This window comes from Piliocolobus tephrosceles, chromosome 18 (genome assembly GCF_002776525.5).
Source record: "Piliocolobus tephrosceles isolate RC106 chromosome 18, ASM277652v3, whole genome shotgun sequence".
NCBI classification, from domain to species: Eukaryota; Metazoa; Chordata; class Mammalia; order Primates; family Cercopithecidae; genus Piliocolobus; species Piliocolobus tephrosceles.
In genome coordinates, this window is record NC_045451.1 from 61,613,018 (window position 1) to 61,624,513 (window position 11,496).

General features: G+C 45.9%; 1 protein-coding gene across 3 annotated transcripts in view; it reads right to left on the reverse strand.

The window, feature by feature from the left end:
• Positions 1-6,602, reverse strand: part of ENOSF1 (enolase superfamily member 1) — a 40,215-nt gene extending 33,613 nt beyond the window's left edge. The window contains exons 1-2 of one of the 3 annotated variants that reach the window (XM_023228430.2): positions 6,450-6,602; positions 317-425 (exon numbers count right to left, since the gene is read on the reverse strand). In XM_023228430.2, the coding sequence (XP_023084198.1) occupies positions 317-425; positions 6,450-6,533 (193 nt within the window). In that variant the 5' untranslated portion in view covers positions 6,534-6,602. Of the gene's footprint in view, positions 1-316; positions 426-6,449 lie in introns of those variants that run through there. The other 2 variants (XM_023228429.1, XM_023228431.1) reach the window with 2 other exon arrangements.
• Positions 6,603-11,496: the final 4,894 nt, after the last annotated feature.

Below are 11,496 nucleotides of genomic sequence, written 5' to 3' on the forward strand. Positions count from 1 at the left end.
CCCCGGGTGAAAGGCAGGTGAGAAACATCCTTGTAGCTGTCATTTGACACAGAGAAACAGACTAAGAGTCATGGATTTTCTAACAGACTAGAGATGATTGCAAGGAGAGAGGCCAAATTCTGTCACTTTTAAATTTCTCCCAGTGAAATAAATCACAAACCATGAAACACTGTTTTTACTCACTTTGAGCAGTTAAACACAGAAAAACAAGATCGGAACTGAATCTAAATCAAGATTCTAATGAATCTAAAAATCTAAATTAGAATCTCATCTGAAAATTAAGCATTCTGGAACCTTGAGAGAATCTTCAACTCACCGACTTCAGTGCCTTTTCCCAAAGTGAAGGTGATTCCACACCCCTTGATTCCATCTTCTGCATCAGTTTCTATGACGACATAGGCAGCTGAGTAGTCAGGATCCGTGTGCTGCAGGAGAGAATTCCCCGCCGAAACAATGCCAGCGTGAGAAACCCGAAAAGAACCATGAGAATGATGTCACATGAGGACAGACAATGCCACAGGGGCCATGCCACAAGAGCTCCCACAGAAGGAACTGGTGCTATACCCCAAAGAAAACAAAGGGCTTTGAATGGAGAAAAGGAATGTCCTCCTGAAAGATCCAAAGTGTTTCAATAAGTGCAACATATACTTTTTTTTTTTTTTTGAGACGGAGTTTCGCTCTGTCACCTCGGCAGGAGTGCAGTGGCGTGATCTCAGCTCACTGCAACCTCAGCCTCCCAAGTTCAAGTAATTCTCCTGCCTCAGCCTCCCAGGTAGCTGGGATTACAGGCACATGCCACCACACTCGGCTGATTTTTGTATTTTTAGCAGAGACGAAGTTTCACCATGTTGGCCAGGCTGGTCTTGAACTCCTGACTTCAGGTGATCCGCCTGCCTCGACCTCCCAAAGTGCTGGGATTACAAGTGTGAGCCACTGCACCTGATTGCAATGTACACATTTTTATCACCTGTTTTCAGTTAGGTCAAAAAGTGAGGCTCATTTTTATTTATTTATTTATTTTCTAAATAAAAAAATAGAGATGGAGTCTTGCATGTTGCCCAGGCTGGTCTCAAACTCCAGAGCTCTAGTGATCCACCCGCTTAGGCCTTATCTTAAAGTGCTGGGATTACAGGCATGAGCCATCATGCTCAGCAGCGACTCAATTTTAAGCCAAGGGGTTTTCACTCGCAGCTATCTCCGTCAGCTCTTTGAACAAAGTCACATTCACAAGCAGCTTCAAATTGAACAAGCCAAAGGTTCAGAAAACTCTTGCATAAAATTGGACTGCTCTCACAGCAGTTTATAGCAGGGCTGAAAACACATTGGCACAAGGTCAGATACCAGTGGGGGAAAATGAAGAAGTAAAGCTTCTAGATGAATTTGTTCTTTTTTTGTTTTGTTCTATGTCATGGAATAATGGAGACCGCGAAAAGCCAGGCAGAAGATCTGAATGAATTCTTTTTTTTTTTTTTTTTTTTTTTTGAGACGGAGTCTGGCTCTGTCGCCCAGGCTGGAGTGCAGTGGCCGGATCTCAGCTCACTGCAAGCTCCGTCTCCCGGGTTCACGCCATTCTCCTGCCTCAGCCTCCCGAGTAGCTAGGACTACAGGCGCCCACCATCTCGCCCGGCTAGTTTTTTGTATTTTGGTAGAGACGGGGTTTCACCGTGTTAGCCAGGATGGTCTCGATCTCCTGACCTTGTGATCCGCCCGTCTCGGCCTCCCAAAGTGCTGGGATTACAGTGAATGAATTCTTAAAGAAGAATTTTGCATAAGGCTATAACAATTTATTACAGTTGTTATTATTCTATAATATTTATTGTGCCAGACACACTATATTCTAAGAGCTCTACATGGTTTAATGTAATCCTATAACAGTATTATAAACTAGGTGCTCTTATCCCTATTAGAGAAGAGGAAATGAAGTTTTAAGGAGGTTTAGTAATTTGCAAAAGGTCACACAAGTAAATAATATTTTATTATTATTATTATTATTATTGAGACTGAGTCTCACTCTGTCCTCCAGGCTGGAGTGCAGTGGCATGATCTTGGCTCACTGCAACCTCTGCCTCCTGGATTCAAGCGATTCTTCTGCCTCAGCTTCCCAAGTAGCTGGGATTACAGGCACCCGCCACTATGCCCAGCTATTTTTTTTTTTTTTTTAGTAGAGATGGGATTTCGCCACGTTGGCCAGGCTTGTCTTGAACTCCTGACCTCAGGTGATCCACCTGCCTCGGCTTCCCAAAATGCTAGGATTACAGGTGTGAGCCACCGCATCCGGCCACAAGTAAATTATGAAGGCAGATTTTAACTCCCTGTATTGGGGGTGTTGTGGCTGAGGGAGCTGTATGTGATGGATGGGAGCCCTGAGTCTGGTGTCACAGCCCAGTGGTAGGAAATCAGTGTGATGCATCACTGAGCACCAACTACGTGTCAGAGCTGGTGCAGCTTGCAAGGTGTTACAGATATGTCTGCCCTTGAGGAGGTTACATTTGAGAAGACCTGGTTATAGGACGGGCATGGTGGCTCATGCCTGTAATCCCAACACTTTGGGAGGTCAAGACAGGAGGATTGCTTGAGCCCAGGAGTTCAAAACTAGCCTGGGCGACAAAGCGAGGTGCCATCTCTAAAATAAATAAATAAAAAGACACGGTTACAAAAACCTCAATAATATAAGGCAGAACAAGCTAAGGCCTGGGAGAGATGCAGACGATGACCGACTGGCTGTTAGAGACACTGTTAGCTGAATGTGCTTCTTGAAGTGGGAGAAGGCTTTATGATGAAGACAGAATCTGAGCTGGCCGGTCAAGGAAGGGGAGCTTCTGAGCAGTGGGAAGGGGAGTGAAGGGTCTGGGAGGGAGGAATATCTCAGGTGAGGTAGCAGCAGCAGTGCAGAAAGTAAAGGGGTCAGAAGAGGGAGAGACTGGAGTGTATTCAAGGGTTGGTGCCCATCCTGGCTTGGATGAGCCATTGGGTTCCTGAAGGAGTTGAGCGATGAGGCTGAGAAGGAGACTCCAAGAAGTAAAGACCCATCGACAGTTGCTGGGTTCCAAGAAGACGAAGCAATGGAAAAAGGAAACCTTTCACTGAAGCCTCAGATGAGGGTCAACAGGACGAGATGAGCCAAAAGTGACTTGAAGCTTTTGGATCCCTGTGATTAGCAGAATGATCCAAGATGGGTCAGGAGGGAGGGGCGGCAGGGTATGGAAGATGACTTCCAATTTAGACAAACCGCGTTTAGCATGAAGGTGGAAAACCTAACAGGAAGTATCCAGCTATGGGTTAAGGAGGCAGATCCGGAAATGAGATCTGGGAATCTCGGCATAAAGGGTGGCACCAAAGCCAGAATGCGGAGAGGGTCTTCACGGGAGTGTGCAGGGAGACGGGGAAGACGCTGAGGCCTGAGCCTGCGAGAGGGAAGACGGAGGAAGGAGGAGCCGTCAGAAAGGCAGGAGGCCATGAGGGAAGAGAGCCCACGAAGAGGCGTCCGACAGCGGAAAAAGTATCCGAGGGTAAGGACAGCCAAAGGATAAATAACAAGGGCAATTCACAGAGAAGAAAGGAACATAAATAGATTTCAGATTAAGAAGGAGGGAAGCCCGGCGTAGTGGCTCATGCCTGTAATCCAGCACTTTGGGAGGAAGAGGCAGGTGGATCACCTGAGCTCAGGAGATCGAGCCTAGCCTGGACAACATGGTGAAACCCCGTCTCTATCAAAAATACAAAAATTAGCCGGGTGTGGTGGTGCGCACCTGTAATCACAGCTACTCCAGAGGCTGAGGCATGAGAATCATTTGCACCTGGGTGGCAGAGGTTGCAGTGAGATGAGATCACACCACTGCACTCCAGGCTGAGCGACAAGCGAGACTCTGTCTTAAAAAAAAAAAAAAAGCGGAGTCTTTAGCAGATTTTGAGGATAGCTTTATCGCTCTTTCTTGAAAATATCCTACGTGTGATCAGGGAGGCTCACTTTGCTGCTAAGTGCTGACGGTCCAGCACGCCTCAAGGGCATGTGAAGCCATCTCCATGGTGAACTGCAAAGCAGCTCATTCTAAAAGAAGGCACTTGAGAGTTGGCACACAACATGCGCCCTATCTCCCCAAGATAAAATGCTTAAGTATTTATGAGCTTGCAATGCAGGCATTAGATAATGTCTCCTCAATGTGTGTTAGACACCACTCAGGGCCAGAGGCAAATTCCATTTCTTGAATTATTCTACAGTAAACCAGGCTGTCTTTTGAGATAGGGTCTCTCTCTGTCACCCAGACTGGAGTGCAGTGACACAATTACAGCTCACTGCAGCCTCAACCTCCCAGGCTGAAGAGACCCTCCCACCTCAGCCTTCTGAGTGGCTGGGACCACAGGTGCACGCAACTAAGCCCAGCTAATTTTTGTATTTTTTTTGTTGAGACGAGGTCTCACTATGTTGCTCAAGCTGGTCTCAAACTCCTGGGCTCAAGCGATCCACCTGCCTTGGCCTTCCAAAGTGCTGGGATTATAGGCTTGAACAACCACCATGCTCAGCCAAACCAGGCTGTCTTAACATTTCACAAATCCAAAGTCAAGTCTAGATTAGGGGTTCCTTCTGCTTCAGTTTCCTCAGAGTGAATAGTAATTACAGCCAACCCCTCCTTTTTTCTTTAGAAACAAGGTCTCACTGTGTCATCCAGTGCCCAGGCTGGAGTGCAGTGGCACAATCATAGTTCACTGTAATTGAACTCCTGGGCTCAAGTGATCCTCCTGCCTAGGCCTCCACTTAGGATTACAGGTGTGAGCCTCATGCCTGGCCTATAGCCAACTTTACTGACGGCCTTCTCTGAGCCAGGCTCTTTATAGGTATCTCATTTACATGTATAAAGTGAATATTATTATACCCATTTTACAGATGAGAAACCTAGGCTTAGAAAGATTGTGTGACTTACCCACAGCTGCTAAAGCTTCACAGAGGCAAAGGCAGTTGCATGAGATTGAGTGTTTGGATTCTATAAGACAGTAAAATTTCAAACATTTGAGTTCCATAAAGGATTGCCTGCTGCGTGTTTAAGTCATTTACCAACATCATGTAAGAAAGGACACATGAAGATTTTAAAGAGATGACAGCCTGGGCCCTGTCTCTACAAAAAATACAAAAAGAAGCTGGGCTTCATGGCGCACACCTGTAGTCCCAGCTATTTGGGAGGCTGAGGTGGGAGGATTGGTTGAGCCAGGGAGGTCAAGGCTGCTGTGAGCCATGATAGTACTGCTGCACTCCAGCTTGGGCAACAGATAGGAGACCCTGCCTCAAAATAAATAAACAAATAAATTTTAAAAATAAAATAGAATAAAATTTTTAAAATGCAGGATGAACTTAATCTCAAAAAGGACATTCTTTTGCATTTAAAAACTTTCTTTAACGAGAGTCTATTTTTATAAAACATGGCAGGTACAGAAAGAGTATAGATAATGTAATGAACACCAGCTTGCCATCCACCCAGTTTAGGAAGTAAAACATTACGGTGGGAATTAGAGACCTCGTGGTCCCCTCCTGACCCCATTTCCTTTCCTCCCTACTGGTAACCATTTTCCTATCATTGCGGTTCCTCACTTCACGGCATACTTTCACACATTCACTACATGCCCATACAACTCTGCTTCTCTAGCGCGGCCAATCTCATCAGTGGACCAAGACGGGCACTGAGGACCCAGAGGGGAACAGGCTCCCTGAAGACCCTGCACAATGTTTGGGAAACACCACTCTAGAGGGGGAAGGGGAGGGAAGGCCTGACATTCTAACACCCTCAGTAAGCAAAAAAGACCTTCAGTATTCAGGTAGGAGTCAGAGTTCCTGCCCTTAATTTATTACATCTCTTAAGACTGATACTTGCATCAGTCCTTTCTAACCATGTTTGCGGGTAATTTCATGAGAGCTGCCTCTCATGTGACCCCGTTATCACGCGCTTGCTCTCTCAACCCGACTGTGACACCTTCATTTCATGGACGGGTCCAAAAGACCCAGAGGTTTGGATCTTCTCCAAGTCACACAGCAAGTTGCGGAGGCGGGATCACCACTCCAAACTCCCAGCCCCGGCCTTCCCGTTCTCCCTCACCGCGAACCCCGTCGCGTTCAGGGTACAGAGGAAGCCAGCTAGCGCTGTGCTCTAGGGTTTCATTGGCGGGAACCCAAGAAAATAATTTTGCCTCTATTGCCTATTATGCATTCTACCATTTCCAGGAAAATGTGAGCCGTAAAAGTGAAACCAGGATATTCTAAACTCCAGCAAAGAAAAAAACCCAGGAGAATGGAAAGTTTCTGGATACTTATACAATTGCTCCAAGGCATGAAAAGCGAGTGTCTGCTCCAGGCGCGCCTCCCACCTTACAGAAGCAATGGGTTCGAAGTCGGGAAGCTACACGGGGCCTGCGGGTCTGCAGTCGGCGGGGCGAGATGGACCCGGGCCGCAGGCCGCGCTTACCATGGCGTCTGAGCCGTGGCCCCCAAGCGACGTGGGGAAGCGCACGTCCCGGACCGAGAGCCGGGAGATCCTGCCGCGCACCATGCTCCCCGCACCCCGCAGCCGCGCCACCCGTGCAGTCAGGACTGGTCGGGATCCCCAGTCCGCGGCGGGAGGGCGGGAGCGCGGGAGCGCGGCGAGGCGGGGCACCATAGGGGCATAGAGGGCGCTCATTGGCCGCGCGGCCGCACCCCGTGAACTTGGCCCCACGGGAGCTCCAGTCCCCGCTCCGGGCTCCCCGGGGCGCGCCCCGCCTTCCGCCGTTCACTTCTCAGCCTGGAAGGAGCTGACCCCGCGAGGGTTCGCTCAGGGCCGCCGCGGACCCTGGGCGGGCAGGAGGCCTCGCGTAAGGAGCCCTGCTGGGCCCGAATTGAAGACTCGTGAAGGGACCTGCCCGGAAGCAGCGCCCTAGAGGGAGAAGTCGGGTCTGAGCGAGTGCATTTGCTCAGCGGTAGATTCCGGCCAGTGGCTCAGCTCCCGACCCGAGGCCGCAGGTTGTCGCCAGCGTACCCAGGAGAGCAGTGCGCTAGAAAATGCTAGGTCTCTTTAAGTGCCCACAGCCTCAGTTTGCCACCTGATAAATTAAGAGGCAGGTCATCATTTATTACACCCATACCGATGCAGGGTGTTTTAAATACGTTACCTCAGCCTGTAATCCCAGCACTTCGGCAGGCCGAGGCGGGCGGATCACCTGAGGTCAGGAGTTTGAAATCAGCCTGGCCAACATGGCGAAATCCCGCCTCTACTAAAAGTACAATAATTAGCAGGGCGTGGTGGTGCGAGCCTGTAATCCCAGCTACTAGGGAGGCTGAGGCAGAATTACTTGAACCCGGGAGGTGGAGGTTGCAGTCAGCCGAGATCGCGCCACTACACTCCAGCCTGGGCGACAGAGTGAGACTCCGACAAATAAATAAATAAATAAATAGCCAGCCAGCCAGGGCGTCGTGTCTCACGCCCATAATCCCAGCAGTTTGGGAGGCCCAGGCGGGCGGATCACGAGGTCAGGAGATGGAGACTATCCTGGCTAACAGGTGAAACCCCATCTCTACTAAAAATACAAAAAACTAGCCGGGCCTGGTGGCGGTCGCCTGTAGTCCCAGTTACTCAGGAGGCTGAGGCAGGAGAATCATTTGAACGTGGGAGGCGGAGGTTGTGGTGAGCCGAGACCGCGCCACTGCACTCCAGGCTGGGAGACAAAGCGAGACTCCGTCTACAAAATAAAAATTAAAAAAAATTAACAAAACAAAACAAAACAAAAATAGGGGCCAAGAAAATTCAATGAGTAAGACAGTCTTTCCAACAAATGGTGCTCGAACAATTGAATATCCCTATGAACAAACAAAACAACAAACAAAACAATATAAGATCCTTACCTTATATCACACACAAAAATCATCTCGAAGTGGAATATAGATCCAAATTTTAAGAGCTAGAATTATAGAACTTCTAAAGAAAACACAGGAGAAAATATTTTTGTACTTGGATAAAACAAACTTTCTTAGGACACTAAAAGCATGAATCACAAAAGAAAAACATTGTCAATTAAATTATCAAAATTAAAAATGTTTTTTTTTGATAAAAACCATTAAATAAATGAAACGCAAGCTGTGATTGGGAGAAAAATATTTGCAAAACATGTCTGTTAAAGGACTTGTATGCAGAATATTGAAAAAATTACAACTCACTATGATGGCAACTTGATATAAAAAATGGGCAAAAGACTTTAATAGACATTCCACCTAAGCAGATATATGAATTTGAAATAAGCTTATGAAAAGACTCAACATTATTAGTCATTAGGGAAACGCACACTAAAACCACAATGATGTACTACTAACACACACCAGGATGGCTACAATTAAAGTGACTGGCAATACTAAGTATTGGCAAGGATGTGAAGCAGCTGGAACTCTCATACATTGCTGGAGGAGTGTGAAACAGTACAGCTTCTTTGGAAAATAGGTTATCAGTTTCTTAGAAAGTTAAACATTCATGTACTATACAACTCAGTAATCCTACTCATAGGTAATTATGCAAGAGAATTTAAAACCTATGTTTAAAATAAAAACTTGTATTTGAATGTTCATAGCAGCTTTCTGATAGCCTAAAACTAGTAACAACCTAAACATCCATCAACTGGTAAAAGGACAAAACCAGGATGTAGTACACATCCATACAATGGAATATTACTGGGTCATAAAAAGATGAATCTCAAACGCATTATGCTAAATGAAAGACATCAGACACATTGACTACATATAATTCCATTTATATAAAGCCCTAGAAATGTACAATTACAGTGACAGAAAACACTCGGCGCTTGCCAGAGGTCAGGGTGAATGGAAGAGGTTGACTGTAAAAGGGCACAATGGAATTTTCTGAAATGATGGAAATGTTCTGTGATTCTGGTAGTGGTTTGATGGCTGTGTACATTTGTCAAAAACTCATCTAGTGGTACACTTAAAATGTTGAGTTTGTTGTATGTAAATTATACCTCAGTAAAACAAAAAATATTGCTTTGGGGTGCTGCCTCCTCTTTGAATTTGATTCTAAGTTTGAATTTTCTTTGAAATTGCACTTAAAACTGCAAAAATGTTCTCTTGTATTTCTTTTAGATTGGGTTTCTTCTGGTTCCACGAGTTTTTCACAATTTCTGAAGTGATACCACCGTTTTCTAACTTTCTAGCAATGATAAAGATTACAAAAACCAACCAAACCAAGTTGGCCATCTAGTTCCACGGTATATCCTCTCAGTGTTTTAGACTAAGACTTTCCATGAAAATGGTGCAATTATGAGTGAATAAATGGAATTTAATAAACTTTAAGGGCCACACCACTTTAATTCAGTTGTTAGAATCACTGTCAACCTTTTTGGCCAACTGCAAAGTTTTTATTTCTCTCATCCCTATTGTCACAGGCTAGTGACAATTTTTTACTTGGATTTTCAAAGTCCTCCAACTTACTCAAGTTAACTTGACCTTTAAGATCGCAGTGAAGCTGGATTGAACCCCTATGCCATGTCCCTGTGAAATCCAGTGTCTCTCCAAGTATCTCTGGAAGTACTTGGTGGTCTTTCCTTCCTGACCTGATTTATTTCCCGAATTTATATTCCCATTGCATTTAAGCTAGGTTATGAAATCCATCCCTATCCTTTTTTGTACCTTGTCATTATACCTTCTGGCCGTGACCCCAATCCCTTTTCTTTCCTAAGGTCACTGACTCACAGTTGTGTGTAGCTGATTTGCAGGAAGGTTCAGGGTAGCAAGGACTCTGCAAGGACCTTAAAATTGAATACCGCCATCTATTTCTTAAAGGTCCCAGGGGCCTTTCCTGCTACTGGAGAATTTTCACATATTATCTACTTAGCTTTTATTGTTTTACTAAGTCTCATTCTAGTTCTTTTTTTTTTTTTTTTTTTTTTGAGACAGGGTCTCACTGTGTCACCCAGATTGGAGTGCAGTGGCACGATCGCAGTTCACTGCAGTTTCTACCTCCTGGGCTCAAACAATTCTCCCACCTCAGCCTCCTCAGAAGTTGGGACCACAGGTACGCACCACCATGCCCAGCTAGTTTTTGTACAGATGGGGTTTCATCATGCTGCCCAGGCTGATCTTGAACTCCTGGGCTCAAGCAATCCTCCAGACCAGACTCCCAAAGTGTTGGGATTACAGGCATGAGTCACTGCACCCAGCCTCCTTCCTATTCATTTTAAAATTCAACTCATAAGTTATTGAATTGCAGGATAACAGCTAATTGAACATTCTGTCCAACAGTTTTAGAAGAAATGGTTTACTAATACTGGAAAAACAGACACTGAAAAACTCATTTAAAAAATATTTGTTTTGGGGCAGTTGTGGTGGCTCACGCCTATAATCCCAGCATTTTGGGAGGTCGAGGTGGGCAGATCATCTGAGGTCAGAAGTTCGAGAGCAGCCTGGCCAACATGGTGAAACCCTGTCTCTATTAAAAATACAAAAATTAGCTGGGCATGGTGGCGGGCACCTGTAATTCAAGCTACTTGGGAGGCTGAGGCGCAAGGATTGCTCTAACCTGGGAGGCAGGGGTTGCAGTGAGCCAAGATCGCATCACAGCACTCCAGCCTGGGCGACAGAACTCTGGGGGGGAAAAAAAATTGAGAGTTTTGAATACTCCCAAGATTTGGTATGCTCTCTCCACAGTTAATAGTCTTGTAATTTTATAGTTAATACAATGTTGCATATATTGCTAAAACTTTGTACACACAGCACTGAAAATGTTTTGTATCACTGTCACTTTTATGTGATAATTTGAGCTTCCTATTTTCTACTGATACAGCTGTTGGTATAATGAATATCAGTCAGGGTCCCAACCGGAAACAGATGGCATGCTCAAATTAAGATAAATTAAGAGGCCATGCAGTGGCTCACACTTGGGAATTCCAGCACTTTGGGAAGCCAAGGTGGAAAGATTGCCTGAGCCTAGGAGTTTGAGACCTGCATAGGCAGCATAGCAAGACCTCATCTCTAGAAAAAATTCAAAATTTGCTGGGCATGATGGCCTGTGCTGTAGTCCTAGCTACTTGGGAGGCTGAGGTGGGAGGATCCCTTGAGCCCGCGAGTTCAAGACTGTAGTGAGCTATGATCGTGCCACTGCACCCCAGGGACCTGGGCAACAGAGTGAGAGACTCTCTGGAAAAAAAAAAAAAGGCAAATCAAAGATATTTATTTCCAAAGAGGTGGGAAGGTTAGGAACCACAAGGATTAATGCAGTATTAGTAGCAGCAAAACAGTCATCACCCCTAAGGCAGAAAACATATGGAATGGAAGCTGCTACCAGTCTCCAAAAGGAGAAAGGTGTACGAGGGAGGCCATATTGAGAACGTCTGGTTGACTGAAGGACATAGCCAGCCCAGATTCTCAAGGAGGGAGCCAGGGGAATAAACATCTTGCCTTCTTTCTGATTTTCTCCTATCTGCTAGAGTTCCTCATTGGCCTCCAAAACAGGAATCGAGAGAGCAAGGGAGCCCCCC